The following is a 20,465-nucleotide window of genomic DNA, read 5'->3' as shown; positions in this document are numbered from 1 at the left end:
TTCATCCTCTTTTGCAGGGCATATGTTGCCCTGAAAATTTTTCAGGAAGTTACTTTAAAGCAAAATAGTATGTAAAAAAAAAACATAAAGCAGGCTGTCCATTGAAGCTGCCATTACAAAAAAATTCCTCCTTCTTAAATACTTACCTTTGTCTTGGAGACAACCCACCTAGTCAACACCTCACTTCTATACTTCTAGATGCAGAAAAGGACCAGCCTTGTATCTTGTGAAGACTTTGGCTACCACTGCTTGAACAGCCAGTTAGTGCTCTAACTCACACAAATCCAATCCTTTGCTATGGCTAAGATAGAAACAGGTTAGGTATGGCCACTGGTCCCATTCCAGGACAGGGGTACGTATCTGGAGTGGTTGGAGGCATCCCTTTAAGACTCTCTTCTCCAAAGATTGTTATAAGTTGTATTTTCCTAACAGATGGCTGGCCCAGTTTTGAAACAGGTGACAGGTATCTTAGAAGGCTTTATTATGTAAGTTAGTTAAATATACTGTATCTATAGTATACACTATAAAAAATATCTTGTCATTAAAATATTTTGCCTTGCCAAAGTGGGAATTTCCCAGCCCAGAAAGAAAATGTGATTCATTAAATTTTGTGGTTTTCATACTACCTGTCAGTTATAAAATAAGACAGGTATTTCTCTCAGGGACATGAGTAAAATATTTTTTAGAACTATTAATAACTGCATCAGGAGAGAAAGTAAACAACATAAATAATTTGAATAAAATGTAATAAGCATGCACTTAAAACAGAAACATTAAAATTAAATTAACTTAATATGGTGTGAACAACAATAAGTAAATAAATTAGCCACATCTAATATAAACATGCAAAACGGTAACAGTGTTCAAACAAGTGCTATAAAATAACCAGTGGGAACCGACAACTTCTTTAATAAAACCCTGCCTTTTTTCCATCTAAAAGCAGAGATAATAAATGTAACTACAGCACATAGAAGAATAAGAGTACAGCAAGAAGAATATTAGAATCTGTATCCTACATCCAGCATTTTTTTTGTTCGTCAAAAGCACAGAATGACAATCGATAGAAGTCACCACAGCAAAAAGCTTGAAGTATATTTTGATCAAATTTAGTAGTAATGGAAGCTATAACATGATAATAATAATCATCCAGTTTGGAAAATTAACATATAATTCAGATGTTAATTCTTTTTCAGAATCAACAGGGAATATTACACCTTAATACTACACAGATTTCTGGTACACAAATATTTTCATTGTTTCTTGGTTAATGTTCACTTATGGAAAAATTATACATGTATTATTTAATTTATTACCTTTTTTGCAATATGTATTTCTTATCTAACAACAAGAAACCCTGAAGATCAGCTCCAAGCAAAATACTGTATATATAAAACACAGCTTTTCTTTCATTTAAAGTGAATCAAACTCAGTTTTCAATTTATCTTCTCATCCCCCTGCTGATTGCTATTTAAAACCAGCAGTGCACATACAGTGGTGATATATATAACATATAGCAAGTGAAGAAATGAGGTCCTGAGAACTGTTATGAGATCCAAACTGACCTCTTTATCAAGGAGAAGCTTTCTGTGTATAACATTGAACTAGTACATTTATAAATATAATCTACAACATTATGGATACTTTGGTTTATACCTTTCAGGTCTCGGGGGAACTCTTACTAAATGCAATTCATCAGGGATCAAATGGGAAAATGCCCCTTACACTGGTGGTCAGGAGGAAGAATGCTACCCTATGGTGGTGGTCAGAATGCCTCCCTTAAAGACAGTTAAAGATATCATGTTGCTATCTCTGCCTAGCAATGTTGGCTCTAGAACTGTCAGCAACAAATAGGAGGCCAATCAACTACAGCTCAAGGAACCCCAAGGAACCTCTGTTGAATCATGGTTGAGAATGACTTCTGTATAAAAGGGGATAGTGTACAGTTGGTCTAAGCTGTTCATTTTTCTGTTACATCACAAAAGAATTTTCACTTGTAGGCTGAAGGGGCAGGCCATGCAATTACAAACATAGGAAGAAGGGGCAATCTTTCTGTACCTGTTGCAAACCTTATTAATGTCAATAAAAGGCATAAAGGTAATGCTTGTACTGTATGCATGCATATATAGTAATGATAGTGGGCAGGGGCGGACTGACAACTCATGGGGCCCCTGGGCAATAGGGGATCATGGGGCCCCTGTGTCCTTGCCCAAACTCAAAAAAGCCTATGATAAAGGTACTAGGCGCATCTCATGGGGCCCCCTACTTACCCCTACTGAGTTTCCAAATGGTTAGCCGCCCCTCATAGTGGGTGCACTGAATAAATTATTATATATTGCATTCTCAGTCGGTTAAACTGCCAAGGACCACAAGTTGGGAATAAGAGGGTCACGGTCTGACAGGCATGATTTAGCTGGTTGGCTGCAAACGCATTTTTAACTTTTAGCTTTTTTTCCTTTGTCAAAAGCACAGAATGACACTAGATAGAAGTCACCGCAACAAAAATCTTGAAGTACATTTTGATCAAATTTAGTAGTAATGGTAGCTATAACATTAATAATAATAATAATATTAATAATAATGTCTGGCAATTTAACATAAAATTCAGGACTAAGTAAATTCTACTTCAGAATCAACAGGGAATACTACACTTTTTTGGTCCTTAAACCTAGGTATGGTAACATTACTACTGAAGTGCATGATCCTTGGATACTTCTCAAAGCAATTTCTGTGTTGCTGGGCACCCTTGAGTTACAGACAAGTGCTACATTCTAGGATTTTTTTTTGTTCAAGTTAACACTAAGCACCCTTTCCTCGGTACTGCACTCCAATCTCTGAGTTCAGTCCCAGAACTCCAGTTGCAAGCAGAAGTCCTAGTATTGAATGGTTAAAGTGGAACTAAGCCCTCCTATTCTTTACAGCCAAGGAAGCAGCCATCTTAGACTGATCTACAGTTGTCATGGTGCTGTAGACATGATCAGCCCTGACACCAGCCATTTTATGGCTTGACAGCTCAGTCAAGTACTCACATAAGCACACTGGCAAACCGTGACAGTTATCATTCATGGCATGCCTTGAATGTAACCATTTTGGGAAACAGTTAAATTGAAGGGTTTAGTTTCACAGTGGCAGGGTTCGGTTTAGGGTTGAGAGGTGGAGTGGTTTTGCCATTTGGACAGAAAACTAAATTCAATATACATCCTTGAGGAATCATAACAGATTTTCAAAAGAATTATTAGAGTATCCATTTTTTAGGAACCAACCCAATAGCATGTTTTATTTTAATTTCTAATATAACTGCCAACAGCAAAAAAGACTCATAAAAATCTAATAGCAACTGTATAGTACACATTTGGTAAAAGGATTGTGATAATTATTGTCATTACACTAGATGTACACTTGGAATTACATTTCCATAAATACTACATCCATAATCTTTTCTGCTGCCTACGTGTCCAGCTCTATCTCAGACATATTTTAACATAGGCATCAAGTTTCCCATCCCACCATAATCCCAATAACAATAGCCAATGCTTTCATCAGAATATCGCAATCTACATATTCTGTGGAAAATTCAATATACAATGAGCCATAATCTGCCAAAGTCAACCACAAATCTTTTTTATAAAAATAATCAGAATATTTGGCTGCTGGAGAGAGCAGACACGAGGACAGTTGGCAGCCAAAGTCTGTAGGTGCTATTATGTCTAGCAGAGAGAGAATAAATTAATGAAACAACCACGCCGCAGAAGGCAAGCTGGAAACTGCACACTGCTATCTGCAGACATGGCCAATGCTTTAATGCTCAGATTCTCTTTTGTTTGTTTTCTTAAATACTAACATAGAATACTATACAGATTTATGGTGCACAAATATTTTCATTGTTTCATGGTTAACTTTCACTTATGGAAAAATGTTTAATGTATTATTTAATGTATTACCTTTTTGCAATATTTAATTCTTAACTAACAACAAGAAACCTCTGAAGATCAGCTCCAAGCAAAATCTATGAAAAACACAGCTTTTCATTAATTTAAAGTGAACTAATCTAAGTTTGCAATTTGTCTTCTCACCCCCCTGCTGATCTCTATTTAAAAACAGCAGTGCACATAAAGTGGTGATATATGTAATATATAGCACATGAAGAAATGAGGTCCTGGGAACTGTTTTGAGATCCAAACTGACCTCTTTATCAAGGAGAAGCTTTCTGAGTATAACATTGAACTAGTAAATTTATAAATATAATCTACGGCATTATGGATACTTAGGTTTTCATGAAGTCTTTTCCTTACTTATACACTTTCTGTAAACTATTCAATGCAGATCCAAATTATCCAAAAGGAAACCTGGGCAGGAGTCTATACCTACTGGATGTGCAGGTGGCCCAACTACAACCTTCATGCTCTATAGCAGCCTTTCTCAACCTTTTCATACGAGAGGAACCCCTTAAGATAAGTTTTAGGTCTCAGGGAACCCTTACTAAATCCTATTCATCAGGGGTCAAATGGGAAAATGCCCCTTACACTGGTGGTCAGGAGGAAGAATGCTTATAGTGGTGGTCTGAATGCCACCCTTAAAGACAGATAATATGTCATGTTCCTAGCTCTGCCTAGTGGTGTTGACTCTAGAACTAAGCAGGCATAATCAAATAGGAGGTCAATCAGCTATAGCTCAAGGAACTCATAGGAAGCTCTAGAGAAAATGTAGGGTTCCATGGAACCTATCTTAGAATGGCTGCTCTGTATTAAATCAAGGGGATATTGCACAATTTGTCTAAGCTGTTCATCACAACGGATGATTCCCTTGTAGGCTGATAGGGCAGGCCATGCAAGTACAAACATAGGAAGAAGGGGCGATTTTTCTGTACCTGTTGCAATACTTAATAATTTCAGTAAAAGGCATAAAGATAAAGCTGTTACCTTGCCCGGGATCCCATTCTGCCTTATCCTATCAACAGGCATTACCATTTCTGTATTGTTTGTATGTATGCACTTATAGTGATCATATAGGCATACATAGTGGGTGTACTGATTACATTATTGGATATTGCATTCTCATTCAGTTAAACAGGCAAGGACCACAATATGGAAATAAGAGTGTCACAGTCTGACAGGATTTAGCTGGTTGGCTGCAAATGCATTTTTAAAAGAAATAGAAATTGCATTTTATCAGAGTACCAACATTATTAAAGCAGAACTCCGGGCAAAAACTTCTTTACATTTCCATGTTGCTGATTTCCTACCTTCACTGAATATGTCATCCATCTTCTGGTTCACTCAGTAGTTGCTCTGAAATAGCCTATTTATTTTCAAATCAAACCATTAATTCTCTTTGGTTTCCTGTTTGTAAGACCAGTGGCTGCTATGCCTGTTCCCCCAGTGATTGGTCTTGGCACATCCCTTCTGTAGTTCTTTCTCCAGGAAGCAGTGATATAATTCTGTGCCACTTGCAGTGGTGGGAGGGTCGGGACTCTCAGACACATTCAACATGTACAGGCCTAGTGTACCCGCCCACATTCACTACAATTCCCTATGGATGATGGGAACTGTAATTTTCTTTTACTGCGGAGAGAGAGGAGAGGATATGATGTAATCCCTTCTGTTACACTTCCTTCCTGGCAGAGCAGATGCTGTTATCTTTTGAATTAAAGAGCTGAGGTCATGAAAATTCAATTAGACTTTACTCTTAAATGCTAAGGATTTTCAAAATGTTATTAACTTTTTAGTGTTTTGTGTAGGGGGTGTACTAATTGGTGATTTTTATGCCTATCCTGGAGTTCTTCTTTAACAGCTAAAAACAAGTAGCTATGCTGCAACTGCTAACTGAACATTTGTTGCAAGAAAGTAACACTGAACAATAAATATACTTTTTATAGCTTGCATATATGATAGTGATACAAGTAAGCCGTAAAATATAAAAATATTAGAAGTCACAGTGAAATTCCTTTAAAAGGCCCCTAATATTCACATATATTATACAGAGTTGTGTGATTTCTTGTAGTGCATAAATTACAGTTTAAAACACAGACCATTTATATTAGCGCAAGTTAAAAGCAGATGTATTTACTTTTAATGATTTATGGCATCACTGTAGAGCACTTTGGGACGTGTTAAGTGAATGGATTAATTAATATCATCATTTTCCAGATTTGATATGTTTAACAGGTGTCACAACATTCCCCAAACACAAGCAATGACAGTGTCACGTGTCCATATACAAAGTACAGAAGCATTTCTGGTATGCTTCATATACCAGAATTTTTAAAACAAATGTAATTCAATTTCGATTTAAGGATCAGGAAAATTGTAGAATGATGATTATGTATTGATATTTGATGATAGTGGATGATAGTTACTTTGCACAACTTCTGAGTTTTAGCAGGGAAAAACAACTTGGCATACAAAACACAAATATTGGCTTTATAATGTCGTATTTGGTGTTGCTTTAATTTGTTTCAAACATAGAGGGCGCCAGCTGTTCATTTTTACCAACATGTTAACTTAAGGAAAATACTCCAGAATCTGTATTTTATACATTTAACTTTTGACACCAAATTCACCAACATTTAAAAAAGATAAAATTTAGAACAAATGTTATTTTAAGCAGCTTTATAAAGAATAATCACCCTTTTTCTACAGTCTACCTACCTGTACTCTAGATAGTTATGTCACAGCTGTGAAAATTATACTAAAAAGGCTACCGAAGATATCATCATACCTGTATTATATGCACTGCAAAAATACATTGGCCATATTGCAGTCAGCATGCAGTTAAAGCCTAAGTTCAGGCAGAAAAAAAAAATCAGCAAAAGGGGCATTACCTACTATTATTCCAATATGTCCATTGTGCTGCTGGCTCCTGTATGGCTTGAGATTTTTATACTCTGACCCCTAGAATATTCTGGGTTAAAAGAATTAAGGGAGCTCTGAAGTCATCTCCCTTCCAATTACATCCTCCATTCATAGAGGTTGTACTACAGCTTCTATGAAGAAATTGCGATCTATGAATGAAGGACGTTGAGATGAAAGGTCCGCCCCTTCCATTCATACATCACATTTTTATTCATATAAGCTGTATTTCTTGCCTCTATGAATGGAGAAGCTGGACGGAAAGAGTAGGCATAGTCAGGCAAACTTGAGTGCCATCGCAGCTCTCTCAGTTTTCTTAACCTCCACCCAGGGGCGGACTGACAACTCATGGGGCCCCCGGGCAATAGGGGATCATGGGGCCCCTGTGTCCTTGCCCAAACTCAAAAAAGCCTATGAAAAAGGTAACAGGGGCATCTCATGGGGGCCCCTACTGACCCCGGGCCCTTGGGCAGTGCCCAAGTTTCCAAATGGTCAGTCCACCCCTGCCCCCACCGCATCAGAGATTACGGCAGTAGGGGTAGGGTAGCCAGAAGATGAAGATTTCAAGGAGTTCAGGAGCAAGCAGCACAAGGTATACATTGGATTACTAGTAACTTCTGTCCCTTGTGTTCAAATTTTTTTCCTAATTTGACTAAAAACTTAGGCTTTAAAGAAGTTGTAGCTACTGGCACTTTAACTGTAGGGACTTAAAACTTCCCCAGGACCACTTAACCCTTTAATACTTGTTCTAGATTTGCTCCAAAGTATCCAAAGCTGACAATACAAGGCAAGATAAAAGAAAAACAATAAAGGGTGTGTATAAGACAGGTGGATGTGAGCGCACAAAATAAAATAAAAGCAGCTAAGCACAAGGTAACCAAATAAAACCTTAAAACAGACAATATAAATGAACAATATAAATAGACAATATAAATAATACTCCAAGATGGCGCATGTTTGATGTGCATGCGCTGTCGCGTATAAAAATAGATGGCGCGCGGCTAGGTGTTACTGACACTCCCCTCAAACGACGTGCGGATATTTGAAACGAGTAAGGAGGAGCCAGTAACGCCATGACATCACGCCGCCAGAGCAACGTGGAGCTCCGGCGGCCATCTTTAACCTTGGATGCTTAGTCCACCGCTTTATCTGCTCTTTATGTGTTTTTACTTGGATACCTGTCAAATATCTGCAATAAATTCTTTAAAAGCTACAACACTATGGGCATATTTTTGCTTTTACTCCCCTGGGGAGTATTGGTTTCACAGCTATCCTAACCTCCCCATAAAAGGGAACTTTGGATTATCCTGATTCAACAAACCCACATCTCAGGACCCATCCACCCATAGAGGAAGTGCATAGGATTCCTGTTTCACCCCATGATGACCATCTGATGACATCAGGATATATTAGTAATACGCCCATTAGCTTGCGCATTCTGGAGAGTGCGCATTGCTTATACACTTGTATGCACATCCACCGATTTCAGGAAGTCAAAAGAATAACGAGCACCATAGTCACCTGATGAACTTATATATGTCCTAATATATACTACGAATTTTGAATATTGAACATTATTAATACGCTATTCCTTTGTATACACCTTTTTGATTTTAGCGCTGCACATCATTATTTATATTGTCAGTCTAATAAAGAATGTGTGCTCTGGTGTGATTGTCCCCTTTTGTCTTGTTGTCCAACTACTGCCCACAAGTAAGGTAAATACAGCTTTGAGAGCTGAGTGTCAGATTCAAATCCTTTGCATTGGGATAGTGTCTAGTTTACATGTGTTACATGTTCCCATCCATATAGCATAAGGTACAAAAAATAAAAAATGAAATTTATCTTAGATTTTTCTTTCTGGAAACTCCAACACTGAAAAATCATACTTAGTTCTCTTTTTTATAAGGGGGCTGGGAAGCTGTGTGTTCCATAATTAACCCTGTCTGTACTGTACTGGCAGATTTCCATTATCAGTGAACTATATTTGAAAACTGTCTGTCCTTATAAAGGGGTAACATTTTAGAAGTGTGTCTTGCTTTATTGTAAGTTATTAAGAGAGAGCGCATCCTGTTTCAAGCCTTTCTATTGGGACAGACTGACACACTGAACTTGTTCAGAAAGGTTTGCAGTCATCATGACACCTTCTCATAAGTAGCATCTAAAAGATAAGAAATATTTTATTTCTTATGTATGCTGTGTGAATGGGAACACATACAAAAAAAAGCTGGCTTTCCTCAAATTTGCCTTAAAAAAAAGTAGAAATACACGAAGGTCCAATAATATTCAGTAACTGTCACTGTTATCCATTTATACATTACTTTTTTTTTTAAAATGTCAGTTTTGGAACATAATAAAAAAAATCAACCGTAACAGAAGATTTCAATTATCTGGTTAAAAAGAAAATGTTCATATAGGCTGCTCTTATGCTACAGGACTGGTGACTTAATACTTAAAGTGAAACTTTACCCATAACAAATTAATAAAAAAATTATGTGTTTAGCAAGGAACATACTGTGCATTCCACATTAATAATTCTGCTACCAAAATTAGTGTGTGCTGTAAATTGCCTGCAGCATTGTTCCTGTTTCTTCTTGCTGGAGGCTGCCATTTTCCTAAAGCCCAGAGCCCCTGCACAGCATTAAATCTTTAGGTTGCAGGCAGATTGGCCCCTACAAATTTGGCACAGTGATGAAAAATAAAGAGCAACTGAGCATGTGCAGAAAAGGGTGAGACAGTGTATTACTGGATTTTACACAGTATAGGCAGGTATTTTGATATCATGTTTTACATAGCTACACCTGCAGAAGGGGCCACCCTAAAATGATCTAGCGGGACTAAAAGCAGTACTTCATTTTCTGACTAAAGTTCCACTTTAACCACTTGCCAACAGTGCTATAGCCAAATGACGGCTACAGCGCGGCTGTCCAGTTCTGGGAGGGCGTCATATGCCGTCCTCCCATAACCCGCTCCCCCATGTGCCCCCCCCCCCAGCAGCACGCACCATGTGCTCTCTGTGATCGCTGACACAGCTGATCACATGATGAGGTAAAAGACCAATCACAGCGGCCTTTTACCATGTGATCAGCTGTGTCCAATGACAAAGCAGATCACAATGTAAACACAGTTGCCGGTTATCAGCAGCAGTTTCCTGACGCTGTCATCAATGCCCACCAGTGCCGCCTCATCAGTGCATCCTATCAGTGCCAATCAGTGCTGCCTATCTGTGCCACCTCATCAGTGCCGCCTATCAGTGCCCATAAGTGCTGCCTATCAGTGCAGCCTCAACAACGCACATCAGTGAAGGAGAAAAATTACCTGTTTGCAAAATCTTATAACAGAAACAAAGAAAAACGTTTTTTTTTTTCAAATTGTTTGCTTTTTTTTGTTTATAGTGCAAAAAATAAAACACCCAGTGGTGATTAAATACCACCAAAAGAAAGCTCTATGTGTGTGAAAAAAATGATAAAAATTCCATATGGGTACAATGTGGCATGACTGCGCAACTGTCATTCAAAATGCGACAGCACTGAATGCTGAAAATTGACCTGGGCAGGAGGGGGTAAAAGTGCCCAGTAGGCAAGTGGTTAAAGTAGAAGTTCAGTCAAATCCTAACTATACTTAAACCTACTCCCACCCCCATTCTAAGCCCATTCTAACTACCCTGTAAAGGAAAGAAGTGTATACATACCTATTCCGGGGACGCTGCTGTCCAGTCACGTGATCTCCCCAGTGGCCACACTTCCTGTTGCATCTCCAAGACAGGAAGTGAAGGACCCCGCAACAAGACAAAGACAGCAAAAAAAATAAACTCACAGAGGGTTACAGAAAACTTACAAGGAGGTTAATCTTTCCCAAAAATATCCAAAATAAAAAAAAAGACTATACATACACTTTTAGAATAAAATATCCCTATCCAATAGGATCACCTGTTATTTGCCAGAAAGTCACAAAGTTACAGTTTTAGAGAGCGATGGCTAGGGAAGTAAGTGAGTGAGGAGGGAAGACTGCGGGATCCCTCTATCTGCAGATGACTGACGACATCATTTTCCCAGAATGCACCGGTAAGTCTAGGTGCAGACACTTGACAGGAGTTCAAAAACTTCTAGCCAATAATAAAACTTTCAGTATTTATGAAAATGTATACTCTGTTTTGTGACATTATGGAAATGTATTAATACAGACTTGTAAAGTTATTTCTAGATGTGCTGTAACATGGAAAAATGTATCTGTCAGCTTTGGAACTACGAAAGTCTTTGAAATTTAAAATGCTTCCTAACGAGAAGCCAGATTAAAAAAGGTTTGACAAAAAGCAGGTTTACCTTGTACATTTGGCAAAGCTACATATCAGACATTTCCATAGAATTTCTAGGCCAAATCACAAAAACAGGCTGCTCATGATAAATTAAGGACAGTTAGCAACAATGGGACAGTAACAACCAGCCTGATTCCTTGGGGTTGATTTACTTCATTGGGTATTCTTTGTAAAGTGTCATTTCACCACATTCACTAAGCTCTGGGGTACATTCCCATGCAAAATGCAGATTCCCTTGTAAAGTGATCAGCCGTCTTGCCCTTATTATGTTATTTTCTTCCCTTCACTCCATTCTCATTAATCTGACCCAGTTTGTGGATTGAGCATATAACAGCTATAAAACCTTGTGCTCCCAGTACATTTTGCCAACTGTCCTGGATGCCTTTCCTCCAGACAGCAGCATTTTGGCAGAAAAAACGATTGACTCTTGTAAAGTATGTAATACCTTTAGGCGGGTCAAGCACTTAGGCTTTAAAGGTTCCGATTTAAAAAAAAACATAACATACATGATATACTTACCTGCTTTGTGCAATGGTTTTGCACAGAGCAACCACTTTCCCCTCTTCCCCCGCCAGCACTCCCGGCCCCTCCTCCCTTTGAGTGCCCCCAGAGCAAGCTGCTTGCTCTGGGGGCATTCATGCATGCTCACTCCCAAGCCACCTCTGCGTGTCTTTGAAACACATAGAGCGCAACTCAGCCCCGCCTCCTGCTCCCTCCTCAGTGACTGTGATTAACAGCAGTGAGAGACAATGGCTCCTGCTGCTGCGTTTCAGCCAATGAGGAGGGAGAGACCCCAGAGAACTGTTTCATAGCGATGGATAGTGATCGGGCTCAGGTAAATATTGGGGGGGCTGAGTGGTGAGCTGCATACTGAAGATTTTTTTTCCTTCATGCATAGAATGAATAAAGGTAAAACACCTTCAGCTTTTAGAACAACTTTAGTTAATTTCATTGGGCAGAATAATAATTTATTCTGTCCACTAAAATGAACTAACTCTCACACACGAAACGTAACTGGCGTTAAGACATATTTACACATTTTTACATGCATTTACATGTATCAAGCTTTTTTTCTGCCAAAACTCTGATGCTCCTGGATGCACTGGCTGTGGGTTTTTTTTCTGCTTCTAAACTCCCCTGCCTGTAAACTCCTCTAAATGCCTATGTGTGCATGGACACATAGGCTAACAGGCAGGAGCATTTAGAGGCAGGAAAAAAAATGCCAGACACCCTTAGGAACAGCTGAAAGAATGTCCTGTGTGCATGAGGCCTAACTGCATCATGGTGAACCTGTTCTGTCCATCAATTAGTCTGACACACTCATCAAAATAAAACATGAAAATAAATTTCAAGCGCCGAGCTGTCAGTTCAGGATGAGGAATCACCCTACGCTCTGTCCATTGTCTCTTGTTTCAAGCCATGCAAAGCAGTGTGATCTTATAATATAAATGCTATACATGACAAATTGGCTGCAATCATTCATGGGAAAATGAAATATTGACTGATCCTGCTTAAGTCAAACAAAAATTATGAGCTCTGAGCTAAAAGGATGCCTGCTGCTCTTTGTACAATCTGTTTCCAACCTGTCCACGCTCAGCTCTCCTGCATCTGAAATTTTATTATCACTTTGTGGCTCTTCAAGCTTTCCATATTGTCGACAGCAAGCTTACTTATGCCTCTTATTTGTTAAACCCTCCATTTAGCTGCACTTTATAAAACTTGCCGACATTTCAGCATTTCATAACATTTGCCTCCTATTGTCCATTTTGGCATTTCACTAAATCTGCTCCACTGGCTTTGGAAGGCAAAGCTGTTTTCCTCAGGTATGCGAAAGAGATGAATCCTTGGTTAGTTTCAGTGCTCCATCCAGTCTATGTGAATGAATACAGTGGTACATTGTAGCTATTTTTCATATTAAAAATGATTTAAAGTAGAAAGTCAAAAAAGAAAACCATGTTTGCAATAAGTTAAATAGCTTTTGCCTTTAAAATAAATGTGTTTGACAACCATTCCTTAGTGCCTTCAATGTCTTTTGGCCGCTTTTTCCCTGAAGCATGAGACTCCATATTTTAAATGTCTAAAATTCTCAGTCCCACCTGAACAATGATTGAGCTATTTCCTGCCTTAGAACCGAACTCCAGGATTTCAAAAATGTATGCCTACAGTGGCCCATCATTCCATCCATCTGCACCCCCCCTTCTTCCCACCCTTCCACCCCTCACTCTCACACTGTCCTAGGGGATGAGGAATAAAGTGTAATATTTACCTTACTCCTCACTCCAGCCAGCTCTACTAATCTCCTCACTCTGGATTGTGGATGATCCCTCACCATTCTCACAAGCAATGCAGAGCTTATGGCCCCACATTGTAGTAGATGATGTTGTCATGCAACTATGGTCCACAGAATCTTATAGAAAACGCCCATTATAGAAAAGGGACCAGTCGTATAGATGCAGGGAACCCACCATAGCGATGTGTAAGGCAAGTATTACACTTTATTTCTCATCCCCTTGAGTTAATCAGCATATGACCCTTGGATTGCGGGGTCATTGTAAGAGCAATATTTTTGGAATTCCTAGAGGTAGATCTTAGCCCTTTCGCTGTCAGAACTGTTTTTGCATTTTTTGCATGTTTAAAAAATCATTTTAGACCTGAAGATTACATAAAAACCCCAAAAATATATTTTCTGAAAGCAAATACCCTAGAGAATAAAATAGTAGTAGTTTAAATTTTTTTGTGTCACACGATATTACCACAAAGGTCTAGGAAATTCAACATTTCAGTAAAAACACACACTAAAGTTAATTTTAAGGCATACAAACACAATAAATTACCTGAATGTTTGGTAAAATATAAAAGGCGATGCTTCAAAAGCCCCCACAGGTCATTAGTTTAGTGTTAGGAAGCAGGTCTTGAATTTTTGCTCTCACTCCAGTGTGCGCAGAGATATGTAATGTATATTGCAATCAACGTTGTCATGTGTAAGCACCACTGATGTGTGTATTTATGCTCATATGTGCATATATGTGGGGGGCCTGTGCTGGGGTGTAACTTTATTTTTTTGCAAAAAAAAATGTTACTGAATTTTTTTTTCATCACATATGGGAAAAAAAAGTTCCCTAGGTGACAGGTTCTCTTTAGTTTAGACCCTGCCTGTCTCCTCTGGACTTCACTGGATATATTGCAATGCAGATCGCATTGCAGTACATCTCTCCCTCGCTATTCTAGCCAGGAAAAGCGACAGCGGAGACCCAGATGTGACGTCATGCACTTCGCTTTCTGGGTCACAGCAAGAAGAGAAGGAGAGAGAACCTGTGTCTGCTCTCCTCTTTCCACTCCACCCGCCGACATGTCAGCCCGCAGATGGGCAAGCAGAGCCCGGCGGGGGGGGGGGGGGGGGGGCACATGCTGCAGCGACTGGATTGTGTATAAAAACCCCCGTTGTCAGGTCTATATGACGTATGGACCTGGTAGCAAAAGGGTTAACACCTCTTACACTCTCCTCCATTACCAAAGCTATGACAACACTGCAGAGCTACAGATCAGAGAGCTTCTTTATTTCCCTTTCCTTCTTCTTACTAAGATATGTGTAGTTTTACATGGAAAAAAAGATACTGGTTTAATATTTGTATTTAGTGGCCATAAGAGGCACTATAGATTATATTTTTGCTAGACCTTGTTTACGTCTATGCATATTTTTCTAGTGAATTTACTTCTACCATTATTTCATTGTTAATACTGAAATTTATTTAAGCTAGTTAAAGCTGAACTGTAGGCAGACATACAACTAAAAACACAAATTAGTGCAGCTCTATAATCATTAATGCATTGTTAAATATGTTTTTGATGCAAGCAGTCTAAGTATCTGGATTTGACCTGGTATCAGCTTCTTGCAATTCCTGTACAGCAGGGCTGGAGTGTTCAGTGAAGAAGCTGTAAAAATAGCCAGTTTAGTTATGTGCCGACAACAAGCATACTGATAGAAGGGGAGAGCAAAGTGACAAATAGATAAGTTCATCAATTTGCTGCTTCTTCTTTCTTTGTCCAGTCACAGGCCGGAGCAGGTCCCAAACAGCCTGGATTCTGAGAAAGTGGGTTGAATGGCGCAGGCCATTAGACCAAGAATATCTAGTGGCAGGAAAAAATACTGCTGATGATACCTTTGGATTGATGGTGAAAACGGCAGAAAAAGCTATTTTTATTTTCTTTTAATGGGCTATTCAGTTTTATTTTACTTTTGGCTGGAGATTTGTGTATAATTGTTACTTAAAGTGATAATAAAGGCAGATTTATCTTCTTGTTTAAATATAACAAACATGTCATACTTACCTGCTCTGTGCAATGGTTTTACACAGAGCAGACCCAATCCCTCTCTTCTTAGGTCCTCTGCCAGTGCTCCTGGCCCTTCCCACCTGCCTAGTGCCTCAATAGCAGGCAGATTGCTATGGGGACTCCAACACAACAAACACTTTACTCCTGCGCTAGGAAAGGACTCAGTAGACCCAATAGGAATGTTCTGGAATTTTCTGGAATATGCACTGCTTGCTGCCCTCAACAGACCGGGGTGGTCAGAATACACTGGATACAAATGGAGAAACAGAAAAAGGGCGCACCGACCTAGTGCATTATCGTTTAAAATAATTTATTAAAGAAACAAAAATAGGTATCATACTCACAATGGACATAATAACACAGGCATGTCAAACTAAACAAGGTGTATGATCCAAACAACATCTGAGTCCATACGATGGAATCCTGGATGACCAACTGGCTACCGCGTTTCGAGGACACAACCTCTTCCTCAGAGCCAACCTGAGGACACCTGAGCAGGCTCGCTCCCAAGCCGATGCATAGCTTGGCCCAGCCACTGCTGTCTCCTCATTGGCTGGCTGGCTCTGATTGGCGGTAGCAGGAGACAATGGCTACCACAGCTGTCTCAGTCAATGAGGAAGAGACCCAGGAGAACGAAGGCTCTTGTGCACATCGCTGGATCGAGATGGGGTTCAGGTAAATGTTAGGGGTGGCTGTTAGTTGTGATAAGGACAGTTCCGATACCTTGGAAGCACATCAGTTGTTTTAAGCATTAAAGAAGAAAATCCTAGTGCTCACATGGGGATCATATGGTATACAATTTACACACAGTTGTATTGTCCCCATTCTTTTTTTTGTTTTCTTGTATAGAGAGCCCAACCTGTGTTCCTCCAAGTCTATGACCACATTTTTCTTGGGTTCATTCCTTTAATCTGTGGTTCTTTTCACCCTAGTTTGTATTTTTCAAATGCCACGTGATTTTAAGTTTCAGCTGTTGTGCAGAGGATAATGAAGGAACAGTACATTGAAGATTTACTAAATTAAAAGAGGTGTAAACAAATGATGCTTTTACTAAATATATATATATATATATATATATATATAAAATAACATATGGAAATGCACTTTATTGATTCAATATAGAAAGTGCTAAATCAAATACGTAAAGGATCAACAAGTCATTGATAGCCACATCACATAGAGAAATCTGTTTTTCATTTCAAGACTGTCAGTAAATGGAAACCTGAGCTTTTTCTAGCTGTCTTTTTTGTCTTTTACATTTCAGCTACAGTGGTGTAGCAGTAGCTTTCTGTGCTGGTAAGGCTAAAAGATACTGCAATGCAGCACATGGAAACACGCTTTATAATATTAAGGTCTGTTGTGCACATCATCAGACAAATGTTAAGGCATTTTGAAAAATTCTTCAAGGTAACAAAAATCTTAAAGAACATTTCTGACAAGGCTCTTATCATGTACTGTTTGTTTTTATATAATGGATAACTCGAGATAAGTGAATAACCAAAAATTCTCTAGGCCAGTAAACTGCTCTGATACCATCTGCTAAGTTTGCATCCCCTAACCCATCAATGTTCAGTTGTTTTCTTAAATTTAATAAAGATGAACAAAAACATAAAAAAAAAAAGATTAGGTATAGACTGGTTTTAACCTTATTATACCCAGATGAAGGAAAATCCATGAGTTTGATTTTCTCTGGGCGCTGCAAATGGCTTAAAAATAATGAACAGGAAGGCATCTAGATGATGAAAGGTAGGTATCCTGCGATTACATTTATGAAAGAAATAACTGGTTGGGATGCCACAACAGTGACTGGGGTAGACTTTATGTTAATGTTTAAAGTATAAAATCAAGATATGTAGTTTTATTCATCCACATCCTCTCCATTTCAACATTAATAAGTCAGAATAAGGGAGCTTTCAGAACCCCTGAAACACAATAGGGGAGATTTACTAATTTTAGGGCACCCAGAATCTAGTGCAGCTGTGCATGGTCAGTTTCTAACTTCAGCATGCACAGTTAAAGTGTTACTACACCCAGGACCCTGCATTCACTATATCTCTTCTCTCACAGTACACAACATGAAAGTGCAATTATTTTAGTAAATATAAACTGCTAAATACCTTTTCTCATCAGAAAGCATTCTTGTGACTTCTATCAGTGTCCAGCAGAGCACATGTTAAAGCATATAGGTGGAGTTTTCATTTTGTTCTAGGAGGATGCAGAGCCCCTGCCCTCTGTCTGGATAGTGCTGATTGCCCCTGTGCTGATCACATGCACTCTCCCAAGAAAAAAAAAAAACCTCTCTAGCAATATACACCAAATTGGGGGGATCAGAGAAGTCAGGATTAAACAGCCTTTTTACACAATGCAGAGGATTAACCCCTTAGGATCCACAGTGGGTATAACAAGCATGCTGTTCTGCATATACAGACTGATTTTACTGTTGTGGGTTTGGTAACACTTTAAGCTTTGGCAATAAAACCTGGAAGCCGATTGGTTTCAATGCAGAGCTGCACCAGATTTTGCACACTCCTGTTTTAGTAAATAACCCCCAGTTTTTTTAAAGTACACTACAATAAATAACCACATCTGAACTCTAATATTAGTCTGGGACTCTCTTTTCCACAATGCTGATTCAATATTAGATCAAATGTTTCTGTTTTCTTTGCCCCTATTTCCGGACAAGATATAGTTACTGTCCAAGAATGAATATGAAAGTGGCTAGAGGTAGGCTGGCGAACATCACAAGATATACTGCTGGACATTCATTTTATCTCCTTTACACTGTGCACTTTTCACCCTTAGCAATTTAATTTACTCTCTTTAATATTCTTTTGGAAGTGAGATGCCGATCATATAATTTAGATTTGCTCTTAACAAGGACAATGGCGTAGGGTATTACATATTTGGACTTCGACAATCAGGAAGTGTGGAAGGCTGCAATACCATTTCATAGAGCCAAGAAATATCTAGATGGCATGGTGTTTATATCATCAATATAGTGCTATTTATCATCATTTCAAGTTGATGAAATAGGAATTTGTGTTTCCGCTACAACAGTCCTGCAAATCATGGCTTTGAATATATTTTATTCCACAGGAACACCCACTCTCTTTTCTCAGTACTGCTTAAAGGCAACACTTATTTTATTTCATGTATTCAGAAATGATGTAATATAAAACATGAAATCTACTGTGTAACTCGAGGGGCATCATTCTTCCAGTTTTAGTATTTCTGTAAATAACAGGTTATAGACAATTAAATAAGAATTTTCAGTCCTTAAACATTTGAGTTGGACAGACCTACGATAGTTCATACTATACTGATCTGCAGCTAGACAAATAATAGCTTTAATGAGGCTAGAGCAATTAAAAGTGATCTGTGAATCATTACACTGATTACTGCATGCCACTGTCCTATGCCCCCATTGAGCCTGTCTGAGGTCACCTGTCCAAGATTTAACATGGAGATAAAAGATAGACTACACCAGGATCATAGGTATTTTTTTCTCCTGGGGGGAGTTCAGCCTTGGGCACTCAGAGAAAAATAGTTAGACAGTGCTCCTGCCATGTTGTGACAAATTGTAGATGTGACAGAATTGCGAGAGGGGTTTAAAACCTGATCCCACTCACTGTGTACATGGTAACATATGCCACAGTCTTTGTACCCAGAATGTATGCTGTAATTACTAGTCTATTAGTCTAACAGACATATACAAACCTCAGCACATTCATTTGTAAAATATGAAACTCTACCGTTGCAAATGTTTGTCATATACAGTCTAGTTTATGCAATCCCCTTTAGGCTGAACTCTACTGATAGTGAATTCCTGTGACAGCAAAAAGTATGAAACAAATAAGGGTGGCCGAAGACCTCTCACCACACTGATGCTGCAGATGACCTCCTGATGGTGGTCAATCTCACATACTCTGTTCCAAGCAGGCAAGAGGTATTCAGAAATGCTTTGAGCCTCCCTCTGAACTCTGTGTCCATGTGGTCCTCTGGCTCAGCAGTCCATCCCCTGATGGCCAATCCTGTAGGCTGGATGGAGATGGCAGAGCAGGCCACACTATCCCTATAGCACAGTGGAGGGGTTAAAGCCTAACTACATGTTTATGGTGATTTTAAATATTTTGATTGGGCCAAACTGGTCCAAATGAACAACGTCCTTTGCTAATAGATGTGCTGCCTGTTAAAGCTGTATAAACTGTATGTAGCATCATCTACATACAGTATATAGTTCTGTGTTCCAGCAGTGGACAGGGATTTTACCATCTGCTGCCAGAACAAAACTGAATTGGGCTGATCTCTGCTCAGCCATTCACAGGAAGTCTTTTATCAGCAAATGCAAGACTTTCTCTTATTGGCTGAGGCAGAGATCATGACGTTATCCGCCCCGCTCAGTGGTGAGTTATTTCCATTCAAAGAGCCCCTTTAGCTGTAAAAAAAAAAAACAGGTATTCAGAAGGTAGCAGTGTCACCTCCTGAATGCCTGTCAGCCACATCTGCAACACTCTCAAAAAATAGATCTACTGTGGATCACTGTTCAAAGAGTAATGCAGGTGAAAGTAATCCCAAAGGCCCCTTTCACAGTGACATTCCGACGGGTCCACCTGTCAGTTTTTCAGGCGGACCCAATCAGACCATCCATAGATCTCTATGGACTGGTGGATGTCAGCAGACAAGTGTCCATTGACACCCACCGGTATCTGATCCAATCCTGGACACCAAAAACGGATGACTGGCGATCCTTTACCCATCCATCCGGTGGATCGGATGACAGTCAAGTGCAAAACGGACAAGTGGTCAGTTTTCATCTGACTGCACCATAGGAAACAGCAGGCTGTGTCTGTGTCCGCTGTGCAGCAACAGAGTGGACACAGACCTGTCATCCGCTTGCTCAGCATATCCGCTGGCGGGTCCATCTGAAAGGGGCCTAAGAGTGTTGTAGAAATACAAAAGTAAATTAAAGCAAC

General features: G+C 39.2%; 1 protein-coding gene across 5 annotated transcripts in view; it reads right to left on the bottom strand.

Annotated features, from left to right (window-relative positions):
- Window positions 1-20,465, bottom strand: part of FGF13 (fibroblast growth factor 13) — a 489,250-nt gene that overhangs the window by 202,123 nt on the left and 266,662 nt on the right. Inside the window, exon 3 of one of the 5 annotated variants that reach the window (XM_089684977.1) lies at window positions 5,240-5,558. The exons of the other annotated variants lie outside the window; for them this stretch is intronic. Within the exon in view, the coding sequence (XP_089541103.1) occupies window positions 5,240-5,261 (22 nt within the window). The 5' untranslated portion in view covers window positions 5,262-5,558. The remainder of the gene's footprint in view (window positions 1-5,239; window positions 5,559-20,465) is intronic. 5 annotated transcript variants of the gene reach the window in all.

The sequence above is a fragment of the Staurois parvus genome, unplaced genomic scaffold (assembly GCF_062004578.1).
Source record: "Staurois parvus isolate SC_StPar_1 unplaced genomic scaffold, SC_StPar_1.0 ptg000361l, whole genome shotgun sequence".
Classification (NCBI taxonomy): Eukaryota; Metazoa; Chordata; class Amphibia; order Anura; family Ranidae; genus Staurois; species Staurois parvus.
This window is presented reverse-complemented; position numbering and strand designations above follow the sequence as displayed.